General features: G+C 57.1%; 1 protein-coding gene across 4 annotated transcripts in view; it reads left to right on the top strand.

The window, feature by feature from the left end:
- The first annotated feature begins 5507 nt into the window (after nucleotides 1–5507).
- The window catches only part of MGAT3 (beta-1,4-mannosyl-glycoprotein 4-beta-N-acetylglucosaminyltransferase), a 33716-nt gene continuing 20373 nt past the window's right edge, over nucleotides 5508–18850 (top strand). Inside the window, exon 1 of one of the 4 annotated variants that reach the window (XM_070506848.1) lies at nucleotides 5508–6264. In XM_070506848.1, coding sequence (XP_070362949.1) covers nucleotides 5855–6264 — 410 coding nt within the window. In that variant the 5' untranslated portion in view covers nucleotides 5508–5854. Of the gene's footprint in view, nucleotides 6265–7300; nucleotides 7474–11694; nucleotides 11818–17240; nucleotides 17530–18850 lie in introns of those variants that run through there. The other 3 variants (XM_044779537.2, XM_070506851.1, XM_070506849.1) reach the window with 3 other exon arrangements.

Below are 18850 nucleotides of genomic sequence, written 5' to 3'. Positions count from 1 at the left end.
GAATTTTTATGAGGAATCTCAGATTGAACTGTAAAGGCCTCTCGAGGCCAGAAAAGCCAAGCCAAGGACTTGCCATCAGATTTTGCCTGCAGTACCTACAGGTTTGGGTGGACTCCTCTCTTCTCGAGGTCCCCCAAAATATTCTGAGGTTCCTTGCACCCGCCAGATAAGCAAGCTTCCTTACTTACCGGGTAAGATTGCCAGAATCTCTGTAAACAAGGTACCAGGCCCATATTTCCAAGTGGCTTCAGTTCCAGAAAGTCCAATCTTTGTTCTTGAAAAGCTGTGTTGTCATATCTGAGCCTGTATATTTCTCTCAAATATGACATTCCAGTCAAAGCCTTGGTAAGATAACCGATGTGTCCTGTTATAAGGAGACCAAATTCTTATTGAACTTATGCAAATAACTATATTGCCACGAAATAACCGTACTCACAAAGAGTTTCCAAATTCTGGAGGGATCAGGTTGGGAGAAAAAGACAAATGTTTCAGTTTTGCTCATAAAGATGTATTTCACTAAATTGCTGTAAGTCATAGTTAGCATAAGAGAAAAGATTTCCTTAAATCTGAGAAAACAAAACAAAACATTAAAACTCAACAATATTTCAAACAGAAGTCATAAAAAATTATAATCATCCTCACCAGTTCACACAGTCCTGTATAATCAGTTCTTGAGCTTAATCTTCTGTTAGCAGATCTATGAGCTTAGTTTCTGTTAGAATTCTGTAATTTCTTACCCAATTCAGTTTTACACTCTGAAAGTTTATCAGAAACCTATAGTTTAGAACCTTTGTCATAATCCTTTCCAGGAATTTCTCTGAAGATGAAACATTTGCAAAAGCAAAAAGCATCACAGTAAAACAACAACTATCTGCAAATGGACAAAGGACTCAAAAGGGCAATTGACAAAGAAACTTGGCTATTTCTGTGACATATAACACTTTAAGATAATAACTGGAATTATGACTGATAACCAGAACAGATTAGAATTTTAGGAATGCTATATAATGTTAAGACATGTATATTAATAATGTTCACCCACGTAATACCACATAAGAAAGTTTATCATCGCTTATTTGACAATGCTTCCCATGTAATTTAATAAACCAAATAAACCTAATTAATTTAGTATTTTTCCTCTTTATAGGAAGAGAGCAAATTTCTTTGAGAAGTCTCAGGGGCCCTCTGAAAATCCTCAGAGAAATTCTTCTTCCATCTACCAGGTCAAAAGAAAGCCTTCATTCAGGATTTGAATATTTTTTGAGGGAGAAGCTTGTCAAAAATATCAAAAGTTTTTAAAATACTTGTTCAAATAGGAAACAACGCTCACTGTTAAACAATGCTCAGGCATCCATTCAAAGTGACAACAGAGACAGTCAAGAGCAAACAACATCGTCAAAAAATTTTAGAAGAGACCTCTTTCTTTCTGAATATAGGAAATTATTTTAACAAAACATAGATTTTCTGTCTTTTAGGTAGAGTTAGAGCAGGCCAAAAGTTCAAGAAAATTATGCTTTGAGAGAAAACCAAATTTTAATTTCTGTACCAGCTTATTTTTAACATTAAAACTCATTCACTTAATTGGATTTACTCTAATCTTAGTCTACTTGACCAGGCATAAAACTCCTTTCAGAATTTCTCCTTCACAAACCTTCTACAACTTTCTTTTTGCCTTCAGAATTTGTCCCAAAGTCTGTCTTTTTTCCTTTCTAGTACTTTAGGACAAACTTATCTTTCTTAACCCATCAAACAAAAATACTTCCATTCTTTATACCCTCTTTACTGAAAACATACATTTTAACTTTCCTTAGATACAGAGCTGTTTTCCTTATTAATTTCCAGTAGCTTTAATTATATAGGTTAATAAGAACTTTTAACCCTTAACAGACCATAGTAAACACTAAAAAGGTAAGCAATTATGAATTGTTTTTTATACCAGCATTCTAAACACTTCATAATTTCTAGAAACACGCTGCTTTACAATAACAGACCCAAAGACTTTTAGCCTCTCTGCAATAAGAAGCCAAAAGTAGATAACTTAGATAAGTTTAGCTGTAATGCTTGTGTGCTATCCAATCCCAAAATGACCCAGATGCTCAGATTTTTATCATAAAACTTAACTTGGCAAAACTCAAGATTGTTATCAAAACAATTTGGAAGCTGTTTTTTTTTTTTTTTCAAGTATACAGACCATAAAACAGTTATTGTACCCACAAAAACTTCATGAGACATTAGACAAAACTGGTCATCATTTAAAGCTATTATTTTGCTGACGAATTTAACAGACAATGTGAACTTATTTGACTAGTAAACCCAGGCTGCATGCCTGCATCATAGGCAAATACTGACAACTCTGACAAGAAGACTATTTTCAATCAAACCAACAAACTTAAACAAGCTTTCATTTACCAAAGGTTAATTCACATCAAGTTAACTTGAAAGACATTGGATTAATTTCTACTACATTTAGAATTTATGTAAGCGCTTACTTGAAGCCAATTAAGCAGAGCTCTTAATTTTGGTAACACCATCCGGAGGTAAAATATCACACATATAACGTACACATAGACCCACGTACACAGAGACTGCACAGCTATTGTTACAGCTATTGTTTTTTACCAATATTTGTGGAGAAGATACTCAAGATGCTAGATTTTTTGCAAGGGCACGCTTATGGCTGTTTTGCCTCTCCCCTCCTCTTTTTTTTTCCTTCAGTCTTAGGAATTAGTGATGGGCTAGATAGTAGTTCATGGAGAGGGGAGATGATAATCCTTTTCGTGATAAAGGAACTAGGTGGAATCTGAACTGCCTCTAGAGCTGTATTTCCAGTCTTGCAAGGATTTTCTAAGGACAGTTGCTCTTGATTTCCCAGAAACTGGATTGTAACTCAGATTACATTCCAGGTTGATCTACCTGTCCAACTGCATCACAAAGGCACAGAGAAACCCCTCAAATTTTCTCCCAGATGGAGTTAGAACGCATCCACAGGGTGGGTCTCTGGGGATGCTTAGGAGCCTTCCCCGTGGCGGTAAAGCCAGTGTCTGACTGACAGCAGCTGGAGAAAGCGTGCAGAGGCTGATTGCGGGTGTGCAGAGGCTGATTGCGGGTGTTGACATAGTTATAAGATTTATTCAAGTCCCACTCAGCCTGGGCACTTTGTCTCTGAGCCAGCAAAGTTGAGGTAGGGAAGCAGGAGGCAAAGGCCTGGAACTGGCTGGAGGCTGGGGCTCCCAGAGACAGGTTTGAGAGTTAAATCCCTGGCAAAAGGCTTATTTTTCCAATTTTACAGAAGGCCAAGGTTCTGCTCAGGTCTAGCCTGAACTTAACCTCGACTTGGTGACAACAGAAGAGATGATGAGCAAAACAGACAAAGAAAGGAAAAGAAGAGATCAGACCTCACCCTCATGGCCTCTTCCAGAGGGTTATCAAGATAAGAGTCACACAACAGTTCCCGTGCTGGGGCACACTACGCTAGCACGACAGTTCACAGAATAAATCACAGGTCTCCTACCCTCATAACCGACTCAGTAGGCGACTAAAATACTCAATGAGTCAACTGTCAAGAGAGGGCACCCCCACTTAGGGTTGCTGGGGTGATCAGGCCCAGAAACCCAAAGTTGGGGCTCCCAGGGGTGGAGCCTTTTACTCTTTAAAGATTTCTTTGTTTCCCAGTCACAAAGCTCAAAAGGAGATGAAAATCGCCATTGTAACTCCAAGAGAGACAAAAGAAACGGGTCCATTACCATGAAAAATCCCCCCTGAACCTAGGGCAGCGTCCTACCCGTTGTTCCTACTGTGGGGTTCCTATAGCAAGGGGTGATGGGGGCGTCCCCCGGCATTGCATCCCTTGTATACCTTCCCTGTTATGCCTGGCAGTAACAGGTGCCTGGTGCCTATTCTGCCTGACAGCATAGGCCTGGTGAATGGTCCCCAAGAGAAAAGGAGAAAGAAAAGGAGCCATTACCTTGAAAATCCCCCCATTGGGGTTCCTGTAGCAAGGGATGATGGGGGCATCCCTTGAACATCTTCCCTATTCTGCCTGACAGTAATAGGTGCCTGGCGTATGGTCCCCGAGAGAAAAGGAGAAAGAAAAGGAGCCATTACCTTGAAAATCCCCCCATTGGGGTTCCTGTAGCAAGGGATGATGGGGGCATCCCTTGAACATCTTCCCTATTCTGCCTGGCAGGAATAGGTGCCTGGCGTATGGTCCCCAGGAGAGAAAAGGACAAAGACAGTGAGAAAGAGAAAGACAGTGAGGAATTTTCCGCCAGTCTGGGGGACATTCTACCCAATTGCATCCTGGAGCCATTCTCCCAAGAAGGGGTTCCCATACTCCACCAAAGGTTAGAGTTTGGTACTTCCCTTGAACTGGAGTCCCGAGTGGGACTTTCCTCGCAGTTCAGAGCGTGGTCAGGTGCCAGAGGGAGGGATTCCAATCCAGCCTTAGGAAAAGAAACCTTCCACGGGAGTCTTGGAGATTGGCGGCCGTCCTAATGACTTAAGTGGCCGACCCGCGCCCACGTAAAATTTGTCTATTAGAGATAGAATCAGGAAGGAATGGAATAATTCATTCTCCATCACCCTGAGGCTTAAGGTACTGATTCTCTTCAAGCTGAATGCCACAATTTGCCCCATAGAGTAGCCATGGGCAGCAAACGTGGATTCATACAGCCATCCAAGAAAGTTCCCGATGGAGCAGTGAATCTAGATCCATCCTTGAAAAAGAGCAGGAAGGAATGGATTAATTCATTCTCCATCACCCTGAGGCTTAAGGTACTGAATCTCTTCAAGCTGAATGCCACAATTTGCCCCATAGAGTAGCCATGGGCAGCAAACGTGGATTCATACAGCTGTCCGAGAAAGTTCCCGATGGAGCAGTGAATCTAGATCCATCCTTGAAAAAGAGCAAGGCACAAGGAAGAAAAGGGCACTTACCAGAACTCGAGCTCACAAGCCGATGAAGCAATCCCCGTACGGAAGATCCCCTGAAGCAAGTTCCCCGTACGGGCCACCAGAAATGATGCGGGGTCGGTGAGCCAAGGAGTCGAAAGAAAGATTTCTTAGACTCTCAAGATCTGGCAGTAGTGCTCTTTTATTTAGAGAATAGTGTGGAATAGCATGGGGACAGGACCCATGGGCAGGCAGAGCTTCTGCTGCTGCCCCCGCTGGCATGGGGACAGGACCCATGGGCAGGCAGAGCTCCTGCTGCTGCCCCCGCTGGCATGGGGACAGGACCCATGGGCAGGCAGAGCTGGTGTGTGGGGACAAGACCCACGGGCAGTCAGAGCTCCTGCTGCTGCCGCATGGGGACAGGACCCGTGGGCAGTCAGAGCTGGTGCGTGGGGACAGGACCCACGGGCAGTCAGAGCTCCTGCTGCTGCCGCATGGGGACAGGACCCATGGGCAGTCAGAGCTGGTGCGTGGGGACAGGACCCACGGGCAGTCAGAGCTCCTGCTGCTGCCCCGAGTTGAGTAGGGCTAATTTTATAAGGCAAGAGTACGTGACTTATTTTTACTGGAGAAAAGAAAAGATGATGTAAAAAGTCATTAAATGATTTCAGTGCAGATGGGGTCTGGTTATTGTGCGGTCATATAACTTTAGATACGAATCTGGCCATATAGATCGGCATGTAGGTGAGGATGCCCCGGGCTTCTCTCCCTGGGGCAGTCCTAATTCATACCATAAAAAAAGTCCACTGGGTCGTATAGTTTGGCATGTAGGCCAGGTCACCTTGGGCTTCTCTAGCTGGGGCAGCCTTAATTCACATCACTACCCTGCCCAGGCACTGAGATTAAGCTGAGGGCAAGTGGGAGCCACTGAGGGTTCAGGGAGGAAATCAACCCACTCAGAGGAATGTTGGAGAAGGGTCGCTCTGGCTGCTTGGCAAGGATGGATGAAGGTGGGCAGGGGGCACCTGGAGCAGGAAGAGCAGCGCGAGGCGGCTCCAAAGGCCCAGGGGACTGCCCTCGAGGCCATTTGCTGGGACCTGGCCATGCGGCGGGTCGCCTGCCCTCTCCCGCGCACCTTTGCGGCGGGCCCAGAATGGCGCTGACTGCATACCCAGGGGGCGCTGCACACGGAACAGAAGTGACGGCTCCACGGAGGCCCAGGAGCGGAAGGAATCGCGGAAGGAAACGCGGAAGGGCGGGAAGCGCGCCGAGGCCGCCTCGGAGCCCCCGGAACAGCATGAGGAGCCAGGACTGGAAGCGGTGGCCGCTCCGACAACCGTTGGCGCCCAAATGGCGGGAGAGGAGGCTCAAGAGGTGGGCAGAACCGGGGGCTTCGAGTGCCGCCAAGGGGCTGGGGGAGCGGAGGTTTACGGCCGAGTCACCGGGCCAGGCCTGCGAGAGCGACCGCGCAGAGGCCTTGGGGGCACGCGTGGACCGAGGGGGTCGGAGGGGTCCGGCCGGGCGAAGGCCTGGGAGGCCCAGGCCCATATAGCCCGGCCCCCGCACAGACGCTCAGACCCGTGTAGACACGGTCACGGGCCCGGCGCTGTGCACGCATCGCCATGGAAGACCAGGCCTCTGCACACGGTCACAGATGCGTTCACATAGTCACAGCCGCCCGGAGCCAGGCACGCACACAATATGAGACCCAGAGTCCTCTCTGCACACGGTCACAGATGCGTGCACACAATCACGGGCCAGGAACCCGCAGGCACAGCCGCCGGGATCCACGCACACACCATAACACAGATGTGCACGCCCCTGCACACACAGGAACAGACCCGGGTACCCACTGTAGGTCACAGAGACCCACGCACACTGCACAACACGGACGCACACATCCACGCACACACACAGGCGGACACGCAGACCCATGCACACGCCAGACACACACACTCTCTGACCCGCCCCGCCTCCATCGCACACACACCACCGCACAGGACGCACTGGGCCGTGGGCCGGCGCACGCACGGGCACAGGCAGGGGCGCGCACACACACTCACACACATTTGATCGCACACGCGGGAGGCGCGGAGCGGCGGCGGCCCGAGCCTGCGGTTCGAGGCGCCCCCGGCCCGGCGCGGCGAGCGGAGCCCGGCGGGCGGCGGAGGGGAGGGGGCGCCGGTGGGGGCGGGGCGGGGCGGGGGCCGGAGCCGCCCGAGCCGCCGGGAGCGGGCACCTCTGCGCGCCGCGCTCGGGCCTCGCCTCCGCACCCTGCGCGCCGCCCGGGGCCCTCCCCCGCGCCCGTCCGCTCGCCGGGCCCCCGCCGCGGCCCGGGGTGCAGCCAGGCGGCCGCGCCGGGCCCGCGGGACGGGTGGAGGTGGGGGCGGGGGGCGGGGATCGGGGCCGGGCCGGGGCCGCGCCGCCTGCGATGCCGGGCGCCCGCCGCAGCAGCCGCCGCCGGAGCCCGGGATGGGGCGAGAGGCTGCGGCGGACGCCAGCATCTCCCCGCCGGGGGCCCCGGGGGCCGCGGAGTCGCCGCCGCCGCTGCTGCCGCCGCTGCTGAGACCCAGCGGGCGATGGGTGAGTTGACCCTGGCGTCCCGGGGCCCGCGCCGCAGCCCCTCCATCCCCGCACTCCCAGCCCTCTGCCTCCATCGCCGCGCCGCCTCCTCGGCGCTCGCGGCGCCCCCGGTCACGGCTCCCACAGCCCCCTCCCTGAGCGTGACCTTTGGGGCGGGGGCGGGAGCACCAGGCTGGGGGGCTGGGGGGCCGAGATGGGGCGCGGGATGCAGGGGAGGCTGCTGCGCTCTGGCGCCCCCTCCCCCAACCCGGCTGCTCAGCGGAGCTTCCCTGGCCCCGGAGGGCAAAGCCTCGTCCCTTCGACCCCCTCCCCCGGCCTGGGCGGGGGGCGTCCCGGCGCGGGGCTCGAGCTGTGCTTTGTGCGCTGCGCCCCCCACAAAGCTCGGCGCGGCGCGGGGCTGGGGGTGGGAGGCCTCAGCGCCCGCCTTCCCCACCCCCGACCCCGGGCTGCGGCGGCGGCGGCGAGGCCCAGGCGCGGTCGGGTGCTGGGCCGGTGCGGGCGCCGGACTGTGGCCGCCTGTGGGGACCAGGCAGAAGGAAGCTGGGGAGAGAACCCCCAACCCTTTGGGGGGGCTCCCGCTCTTGCCACTGCACTGCCCAGGGCGGGGGAGGGAACCTGGCTGGGGGAGGGCGCTATAAATATCTGCAAATAGTGAGTTCTGGAACCCGGGGTGGGGAGGGGAGCGGGCCTGGGGGTATGGGGGGGGGGGGCGGTGCCTGAGCTGGGGTGCCACGGGAAGCAGAGATGGGTCTCAGCCAGCCCTGGTGGCCTGAGGTCGGGTGACTCTCCTGGCTCTGGAAGACGCTCCAGAAGGGGCGTGGGCAGGAACACTACCCCAGCGAGCTCCCTCCGTGGTCCCCCAGAACTGGCGCTCCCCCAGCCCCAAAGCACTCCTCTGCACTCCTGGGACACTAGTCCAGATCTGCCTCGATGGGGGCGTTGTGGGCACTGGTGTGTCACCTCCGGGGCAGTTACTAAAGATCCAGGCATGGGGCCAAGTGTGGAGATGGAGGGAAGAGCAAGACGAGCCCCCTCACACACCTGGAGGAGCTGGCAGTTCTCTGGGGATGTTAATGCTTCGGAGTGCTAAGGAGATAGGCACAGGGCCTACGAAAGTTTGGAAGAGGGCCTGCCAGCACAAGGGGGAGAGAGACCTTGCTAGAAGATCCGATAAGAAGCTGGAAGAGTTTTCTGGGTAGAGAAAGTGGGAAGGGCATTTTGGGCGGAGGGAATGGCATGAGCATATGCTCAGAGACGTGTGCCTGGGATGTGTTGAGAGATGGAGTGGGGCATGGTCAAGCGCTGCAAGTGACCTGAACACGAGAAGCTGGGTGAAGGGAAGGGAGCCGAGGCTGAAGGGACGGGGGCCCAGGTGGGGGCGAGGTGGCGGACCACACCAGGGAGAGGCACTGGTTCCTGAGGACAGGGCTGGGAGTGATGGTCTGGCCCAGCTGCCTCCGCTTCTGAGGGTCGGCTCGGTGCCCCTGATGTGGTCAGGGCTGCTTGACCCACTTTGGTGACCCCTTTTGCTGTGGTGGCTGGACCCCCTCAGGCAAGTCAGCTTTCTACGCCTCAGTTTCCATATCTGTCAAATGGGGAGAATTCTCCGCAGTCTTGATGAGGACTGCACAAGGTGATGCATGCGGGGTGCCCAGCACCTGAGGGGGCCTCGGAGACATCGATGTCGGTGGGCGAGCCAGGCCCATTCATCCTGTGGCGGTGAGGATCATGTGAGGGCTGGATGTCACTGGGAGGGGCCCAAGGGCTGTGGGCGGTGCGTGTCCCCGCCACCTCCTGGGAGGAGGAAAGAGACTCAGTGAGGAGTGGCTGGGGCTGGGTGGTCTACACATATGGCCTCCTCTTGTCCCCGTGGGCACCCGCCACCTTCTGGCCCCCAGCATGGCATTTGGGGGACCCTGCTCTGCTCCCCAAGGCCAAAGCCTCTTTATTCCCCATCCTGCATGGCGCACTCCCGGCCAGCTCTAGTCCCACATGGGGACTAAGGCTCCCTTCCTGAAGTGTCCTCAGACATTGAGGCCAACACACACAGCGTCCTCCTGTGAGGGGCCCTGTGCTGGGCAGCCAGGCGGCGAGGACACAGGCCTCGCCCTCAAGAGAGTAGAATCTCGTTGGGCAGTGGCTACCACTGGGCCCCCGTGGTCTGCCTAGTCCCATGCTGGCTGCTCGGGGGCAGGGCGAGAGAATAATTATGCTGAGAGGCGGTCAAGGGTAGAAGTTAAGAAGCAAGGATTCCGGATTCAGTGGCCCAGGTTCAAATCCCGACCCTGCTACTTTTTACTGTGTGACTGCAGACGACCGACTCTGCCTCTCTGTGCCTCAGTTTTCTCGTCTTTACAATGGGGGTGGTGTGCAGTATTGCTGTTTGAACAGCTTGGTTCTGTTTCCGGTGGGCATTCGCTGCCCTCCTTCCAGAAAGAGTCTTCCTGTTCACCTGCCTCCTCAGAGACCACACAGCTCGCCTCAGTGGGGGTGTCGTCCACATCCCTGTTGTCTGTGCTTCCCTGTGGGCAAGGGCCTGCCTTTCCGTCTCCGTTGCTTGGGCAGGGGCAGTGGTGTGCTGGCAGCGGGCTCTCGGGTGAGCAGCGTCGGCCGAGCTCTGTGTGTAAATCTCCCCACAGGGCCGGTTTCTTAACAGTCTCGCAGAGGGGGCTGGTCCACGCTGGCTTCAGCCCCCAGGCATTCGGCAGGTGCTCCGTAAGTGATGGTTGAACAAGGAGGAAAGGCCCTGGGGACTGCCGGTCACATAGACTTGGGGAGCTGCCAGGTGCTCTGTGGCTGAGGGGGGCTCGCAGGGGGGTGCGTTGGACAGGCTGAGGGTGGGGCCAGAGACCACCAGGCTTAAGTACCCACAGGGGCTGGAGGGCTGGTATCCTCCTTTCCCAGGGCCCTCCACACCTGCGACCCTGCCTCACTCCAGGGCAGTGGTCTGGCCTTGGGGTTCTGCACAGAATGGCCCAGGTGGACGCCAGACTTTAGCCTAACAGAGCTCTGAGATGTGGCCCAAACAGGTCCCAAACCCCAAATTCTATTCCTTTGCTTATGCTGTTCCCTCTACCTGAATGTCTGTTCCTCCTCCCTCTGTCCCCTGAAACTCTGTCACCCATCGAAAGCCTCCTCATGTGTGTCCTGCTCCATGATCCCAGCCCTCTATCCCAATTCACGCAGACCCTTTCCCCCTTCTGCTGTCACCCCAGGCTTACAGCCCCTCACAGGTGCATGCTGCCTGCCCACAAAAGTATTACTAGCCGACATTTATTGTGTCTGTAAGTAACCCACAACAGAGGTGCCATGTGAATCCCCTTTGCAGATGGGGAAGTTGAGGCACAGTGTCTCGTTAGCGCCGAGCCATCCTTTACATCTTAGCTGGAGCAGGGAAGCCCCAGTGAGTCCTGGCCGCCTTGCCATGGGCCCGCAGAGCAGCACAGCTGTTTCTTTAGCGTGTTTGTTGTCACACGTCCCTGCCAGACTGCGAGCTCCACAACCACGGGAGCGCAAGTGAACGAACAAATGGATGACAGAGTGAGTGGTTCTCAGCCCAGGGGGTTCCTCCCCCTCCTCCATCCCTGGTGGATGAGATTACCCTCCGGAGGGCAGCCTCGATCCGGCAGGATGTCACAGGGACCCTGCTTGTCCCCATCTCCCAGAAGGGGAAAGCGAGGCTTCAGCAGCTGGAAGCCGGCCTGGTGAAGGGTGGTGGTCCGTCCTCCCGTGGCCTAGAACGGGGCCAGCAGTGGGCCCAAGGCCTTGCCCGTGATCCGGGAAGTTAGCAGGGTCCCAGATACGTTTCCATGTACTGCCTGAGTGGAAATTCCCCCGTTGGCTCACTTATTTCCATCTTTTCTATAAAAATAAAATTGGAACAATAGAAATCATTCACACACCTAATTACTCCCTTGTTTGAGAAAATTTCTGGCTTATTTGGCTCAAGACTTTGGTTCCCACTGGAGTGGGAATCCCTGGGGAGGGGGCAGGGTGAGGGCCGGGACAGGAGGTCAGGGCCTGTGCTGACACGGGGCCCTCCTGACGTCGTGGCCTCCGGCTGCCCTCTCCAGGCAGGCTGGGAACTTCCCAGAAGGAGCAGCCCAGACAGGGGTCCATCTGAGTGCGGGGGACGGCCAGAGGCGGTCTCCCGGGTTCTGGTTGACAGAAACCTGGGGTGGATGACTTTCTGGGTTGTTCCTCCCACCTCAGCCTCCCCGACCTCCACCTCTAGCGCCTGTCATAATAATTTGCAGCTCTTTAACCAGCACTTACTATGTGCTGGGAGCTCGGCCAAGCACTTGGTCTGTGTTGTCTCAGTACCGCCACCTGACCTCCCTCCAGGTAGGTACCAGTGTCCCCATTTGGCAGTTTGAGGGTGCCTGGGCCCCGGGGCTCAGGGCTGGGTTGTGTCCAGCCTGTAGGACCCCAGAACCTGACAGGCTGCCTGTCTGGGCCCCCTTGGCCACCCAGAGGGGACCGACTGTTCTCTGAGACTTGGACACCCGAGACAGCAGCCTCACCCTTGTCCGACGCCCAGGCCACCGTCCTGGTGCTCACCCTTCCTTCCTGCAGCCCTGGGCCCCGCCTCTGCAAGCCCCGCACAGCCTCACCTGGCGGCTGGGGGACAGTACATGTTTCCGGGCCCGCCCCACCCTGCTGAGTCAGAATCCCCCACCCGGGGAGGGAGGGCTGGAAACCCTGTTTTAAAAATGCTGCCCAGCCCGTGGAGTCTGGGCTGCCTTATGAGACTGCTGCCCCCGGGCCCCGGATCCCTGGCCCCCAGCCCCACCTGTGTCCTTGGCCTCTGCTCCCTGCTCGCCAGCTTTGCCACACCATGCTGCCCCCACTGGCACCCCACTGTTTTTATCCTGTACCCGCTGCTGCTGCTGCCGCCTCAGAGGACAGGTCCTGGCTGGCCATGGACAGATCCCTCATGGCTGCCCTCCTCTTGTTGCCGGGGGCCTGGCACACAGTCTGGGTGAATGATGGTGGCTGGAGAAGGGGGACAGGGATTGCTACCGGTGACAGGAGGGGCTGGGTTCCCTGGCTGGGCACATGGGCACACGCTGCGGGCTGGCCCCGTGCCTGACATGGAGAAGGCATTTGGAAAGTATTCCTTAAATATTTGTTGAATGGTGATTGTGAGAGTGGAGGGTGAAGGCCACTTCCAGAAACATCGCAGACTGCTGGTGTGGGTGAAAGATTGAGAAGGCGCCTTTCCGACCGTCGCCCAGGCTGTTGGACTCGTTTATGGCATGAATGGGAGCGAGATGCTGCTGTTTTCTCGCGTGCTTTCATTTCAGCATCCCGGGTGCTCCGGGCAGTGGTGCCAAAGTCATCCTCTTTCACTGTATGGAAACTGAGTGGCGGGCAGGGGAGGTGACTCTCTGAGGTCACACAGCCCGGAGGTGGTTCCGTGGTACAGAGCCTGCCCTGTGGGTGGCATCTGCAGTTTACAAAGGCTTCCACACACATGGTTTCATTTGGTTCTCACAGTGATGGGGATTTGGCTCGACTTTCTCACCTGTGCCGGCATCCTGGGGTCCGAGAACCTGCCACCCCGTGCTCTGCGTCTGTGAGGGGCGGGCGGTGGAGGAGGGCCCTCTGCCCGGGCTGATGGGAGAGAGGAAAGAGGCGGTGGGGGGAGGTGCGCTGGCGCACAGGGGGTGTCTGGAGCCTGCTTGGTCAGGGCGGCAGAGCCGGGCGTGACTGCGGCTCCGGGGCCAGGCGGGCACACGGTTTGGCCCTGTCTAGTCCTGGGAAGAGCCCAGGACGGTCTTGGTTCTTTGGGCGAAGCCGCACAGAGCGTGGGTGACTGGTCCAAGGTCACGCTCGGCACGCCCAAGGTGAGGAGCTGTGAGCGAGGCTCCGCCATGCCCGGATGGTCGAGGGAGCCCGGCGGTGGGTTTCGGCTGTGCAGAACAACCGCTGTCAGAGTCCCTGAACTGTTGGGGGACCCAGGCAAACCTCCTCCCGGGGGTGTCCAGGGATCGGGTCTCCTCAGGCTGGTCTGGGGCCTGACATGTCACTGCTGTCAGAGATGTTTGGGGCCACAGGTGAGCAAGTGTGGTGGCCCTGCCCTTGCCCCTGAGGGGAATGTGACAGAAACCGTGGTCCCTGCCTCCAGGCACTGGCCCCGTGAGGAGGGGACAATGCTCCAGCACCCCCACCCAGACTAGGAATCCAGTTGCTGGCTTCCCCGCAGGCCTTTGCAGGTGCTGTCCCTCTGTCCGGAATGCCCTTCCCCGCCCTTCCTGCCTCATCCTTTGAGATGCCTCCAGGAGGCCATGGCTGACCCCTATCCCGAGGGCAAGGCTGATCCTCATCCCAGTAGATCTCTGTCTCTCCGCCCCGGGGGCAGTGGGAGCCTTGCAGGCAGGGCAGGTCTGTCCAGGCCCTGATTAGAAGGCAGGGCCTGAAGGCCTGGTGAGGCGTGCCACAGGAGTGAACAGATGGCTAGATTAGGCTAGGTTAGGAGGACTCCGGTGGAGGTCACTGGGGCGGTGGTGGCACTTGCTCTGCCGTCCCTCATGTCTAGATGGCAAAGAGAGGGGATTATGGGAAAGACCAAGGGACCTCCTGGTGTGGCTCTGGGAAGCAACTGTAAGGTGCAGCCCAGCCCAGGTGACTGTCCCCCAGCCCAGAGAGGGGCCAGGCTGGGAGCCTTGACACCATGTGGCCAGCTGAACCTGCCCATTTCACAGAGAGAACATTGAGGCCTGGAGCACTTGGGATTGACCCAGAGCACCACGGAGAGCGGCCGAGGGTCCCCTTTGTGGTGTGCAGGAGGAGAGCCCAGGGCTGTGGGGCCACACCGCCCCACTCCTGTCCTGAGCTGGAGCATTTCTCTCTGGGATGCGGTCAGGTCTGGGGTGGCTGGGAAGGAGCCGAGGAGCGCAGTCCTCAGGGCTCAGGTCTACGCTTTGGAACATAGGTGTTGCCCAAAAGCTGGCGGAAAATTCGTGTCATTGGCCCATTCCAGCAAAAATGTGCGCAGGAAAATGTCTGTGAGAACTTAGGCTAAAGAGTTCAACCCTGGGGGGCCGGCCTGGTGGCACAGTAGTTAAGTTCATGCACCCTGTGTCAGCAGCCCGGGGTTTGCCGGTTTGGATCCTGGATGCGGACCTACGCACTGCTTGGCAAGCCATGCTGTGGCAGGCGTCCCACATATGAAGTAGAGCAAGATCGGCACAGATGTTAGCTTAGGGCTAGTCTTCCTCAGCAAAAAAAAAAAAAAAAAAAAAGAGGAGGATTGGCGGCAGATGTTAGCTCAGAGCTAATCTTCCAAAAAAAAAAAGTTCACTCCGGGTGGGGGGTGGCAGGATGGTGGAGGGTATGGGGGATGTTGTCCTGTTTCTTTTGCTGTGATTTCCAGATTTTCTAGAATGTGTGAGAAATCTTTATAACCAGAAAAATTAAGTTATATTCTAAAGGAGAGAGGTCGAAGGTGCCCTGAGAACAGCTAGCTCTCCATTTGTTCAATTCTGGGGGCCCCGCTGGGGGTGGCTTCCAGAGGGACCGGCTGTGGGGTCTCCCCCGTGGGAGTTGCCGAGTACCGAGCACATCCCCCAGAGCAGGGGCACTTGTGGCAGACAGCTTGTTTCTCTCATTCTCGGAAACTGGGTCAGTGAACATCCAGGCCTTGAGAATTCCATGCAAACCTCTGACCGCTTTTCTCTGGCACCTGCCCGGCCTTCGCTCCTCTTCCCCCACGCACCGCATGTTCCAGCCTCAGGGCCCTTGCTGTTCTCTGTACACGGCCCTTGCCTTCCCACCTCCGGCCTTTGCTGAGCCGAGCTCTCCACCTGGAAAGTTAACCCGGTCCACCCCGGGTGCTGCCATCTGCCTGGGAAGCCATTTCCGCCCCTCCTAACGAGAGGTGGCCCCAGGGCTGTTGGCTTCGCCTCCATCCCCGGTGCCCAGTGGATGGGCATCACTGTCCACCGCCTTCCTCATTGGTTCCCACCCCGAAGCCCTTTCTGGCGGTCTCCTGACAACGCGGGTCAAGTTCTGCCTCGTGGCCATGGTATTTGTAAGCACAGCTCAGCCCTGATCTTGGGTGGGGCCCATTCTGTGTCTCTCCACAGCCCCTGACTCTGTACCTGGTACAGAGCACTCATTCATTCATTCATTTGTTCAGCAGTTATTCACCAAGAGCCTACTGTGTGCCAGGGGCCGTGCTAGATGCCAGGGGCACAGAGCTGCTGACGTCAGGGTGTGACCGTGTCTGTGTTTTCCTGTGTACATGTTGTGCGCACCACTTGCGTGTGCACACAGCATGAACTTCTCCGCCATATATGAATGTGTGTCCCTCAGTCTGTGCCCGAGTGTAGTCTGGCCGATACCTCAGGTATGCCTGGGTAATTCATTCAGCAAGCATGTACAGAGCGCCCACCAACGTGCCAGGCCTTGACCCTGAAGATAAGTGACCCAAGGTTTCTGACCCGGGGAAGTGCTGGTCTCGTGGAGCCATTGCAGTGCAGACTGGTGAGGGCAGGGCCAGCAGGGGTGGGGTGGTCAGAGCAGCATCCAGGAGAGACGCAGGGACGGGGTGCCCTGCGGCCCTGGAGCCCGGCCTGGGAACGCCGGCCAGCCCTCCCTGCTGGCTTCGCTGCTCTGAAGCACCCGAAGGCTGATGCAGCTGGAGCTGGAGTGGCTGCTGCGAGCCCCGCGCTGGGGGCCGGGAGGAGTCCAGTGCCTGAGGGGAGGCGCGGTGGCCGGAGAACATAGCACTCGGAGCCCGTGGGCAGGCGGGAGAACCGGGGCTGCAGACCCTCTGTGAGAGGAGAACTTGGGACCACATGCCAGAACCCCGCACCTCGAAAGTAGAACCCCTCCTTTAGATCAGAGAAGCTGGAATGTGAGACTCAGAGGAAGGGCACAGAGCAGCAGACCTAGAAGTTGGGCCTTCTGGAATGTGCGACATTGATGTCCGCCAAGCTGGAAGGTCAAGTCTGTGCCCCCATGGTCAGTGGGGAAACTGAGGCCCAGGGGTGGGGAGGTCTTGAGGCTTGGTGAGCAGCAGTGGGCGTGCACGTGGTCCCTGCTGAGCCAGGCCCTCCCCACAGCCTGCTGGGGCCGGTCGTGTCCCTTCTCCGAGCCTGGGTTTCCTCATCTGAAGTGGGTTGTGAGCGTAGGTGAGATGGAGCACCTCACTTGGGAAGGGGGCGCTGATCTTGGTGCAGCCTCCTCGCCTCCCCAGGTCCCTCCGAGGACCCTGTGGGTGGGTGTTAGCAGCCTGCCCTTTTGTGCCTCTGCACACAGGCCTGCAGAGGGTAGGGCTCTGGCCTGGGGTCCCAGGGCTGTGGGTGGCCAGAGTTCAAGCCCAGTCCTTCACTCAGCAGCGTCTTGTGGAGCACCTGCTGCATGCCAGGCGTGGTGCTGGGCACTGAGCACACAGCGACGAGCTGCGGGGGAGGACCCTGGTCCTTTTCTCCTGCCCGTATCTCCTCCCAGCCAGCGGCCCCATGTTGCTCAGAGTCCTCACTTCCTGTGTCTCTGTCCCCACCACTGCCATCCCAGTGGAAAGGAGCTTTAGAGTTCCTGTAGACAGGTACCTCGCTGGGGTATGCGGAGCCTGGGTGGTACAGCAGGCAGGACTAGGCAAGCCCAGGCAAGCCTGAGAGCCTGGTAGCCTTGCCTGAAGGGTGCAGGTGTGTGCATTTGGGGGAAGGCCCTTTATTCATTCAACAAACAGTTAACACCTCCTTTGTGTCAGCCTCTGTGCTGGGGCCGGGGACCCAGAGGAGTAGGGCAGCAGAGCGCTGTGCGGATGAGGGCACTGGGAGCAGGCCAGGGTGGAGGCAGCTGGGTCTTTCCACAGCCTGGGGTCAGGGAAGCTGGAGGAAGACGTGCCTTTCAGCTGAGGCCTCTGGGGACGGGCCTGGGCCTGGCGAGTAAGATGACACGGAAACTTCCAGGCTCCTGGAGGATTTGGACTTTATCCTGAGGGCAGTGGTTCCATGCTGGGAGGGGCAGCGTCAGATGTGGCTTTTGCTTGGCTCCTTGGGACCAGGCTGGGAGCCCCTCGGGGAGGCCTCTGCTGGTGTCCAGGTGAGCGCCAATGGTGGAGCAGCGGGCACGGGACAGGCACAGCGAGAGGGGTGGGACGAGAAGTATCCGGGCACAGATGGGTGTGGTCACAGGTGCGCGTGCTCCGCGAGAGGGAGCATTTAGGGTGGCTTCAGCTTCCTGGTCATATCCCTGACGGGGCCCAGAAGGAGGAGCGTTGGGAGTGCCCAGGGTTGTCCGAGCGTCCCTGGGTGCCAGGCTCAGGTCACAGGTATCCACTCAGGTTGTCGCTACAACTGTTTGAGCAGGTTCTCTGCACCATGTTTTGCAGCGGGGGGTCCCAGGCTGGGTGGGCACCACTCCCTGCAGCCTGGCCCGATCCCGCTGGATCCGCTCCTCTCCCTCCCTTACCCCAGCTGGCACTCCAGCCGCTCAGGTGCACAGGGGTACCCCCACCTGCCGCCCTTTCAGAGGGGGAGATGCCGTAGGATCGCCTCCACTCCTACTGCCGAGGTGCATGAGGACTGACTACCCCTGCCCTGTGCCTAGATGCACCCCTTCACCCTGTGCACAGGTGTGCCCCCCACCTTGTGTGTGGGTGTGCCCCCCACACATGGGCACCTCGCCCCCCAGGTGCAATGCATGGAACCAAGCCTCTCCAGCCATAGCTTGCTGCTGTTGCCCGCCGAGCCCTGTGCTAGAGAAGGCCCCAAGAGGACGGGGAGGGGTGGGGCGCCCTCCCCGCCCTTCCCCCCACCCTCAGGCCTTCTGGGCTGGAGATGTAGCTGAGGCTCGGCACTGAAGTGGCCCTTTGTACATTGTCCCTGGAGGATGGACGAGCCTGGCAGGAGGGGCTGGCACGGCTGGGGCTGCCTGGGCAGCACGGCGCTGCTCTCAGCAGGGCTGTGGCAGCGGGCAGCTTTCTCTGAGCCACCGCCGGAGCAGGGAGAACATCCTGCTAGGTGTGGCTGTGCACTGGCCAGCCCTGCTGCCCCCGCCTGCCAAGCCAGATGATCCTTGTCACTCAGAGTCCGTCATCACTTCTCCTAAGTGTTCCGTCACCATGTCACAGCTGTTTATGGAGCGCCTGCTCCCAGCCTGGCTTTGTCCTGGGGGGTGGGGAGCAGCTGTGACCCGTGACCAAGGCCCACGGCACCCCTGCTCTCCTACTGTTGACATTCCGAGCGAGCAGAGTGTGGGTGGGGGAGACAGACCACTAACACACAAACAAGCAGACAGACAACTTCCGCCGCGAGGAGGGCTATGGAGCAGAAGACCTGGGAGGGGTTGGCCGTGTCAGCTGGCTGGTCAGGAAGGCCCCTCTGAGCAGGCAGTGGCGTGTGGAGGTCTGAGGGAAGGGCAT

This window comes from Equus asinus, chromosome 4 (assembly GCF_041296235.1).
Source record: "Equus asinus isolate D_3611 breed Donkey chromosome 4, EquAss-T2T_v2, whole genome shotgun sequence".
In the NCBI taxonomy this organism is placed as follows: Eukaryota; Metazoa; Chordata; class Mammalia; order Perissodactyla; family Equidae; genus Equus; species Equus asinus.
This window is presented reverse-complemented; position numbering and strand designations above follow the sequence as displayed.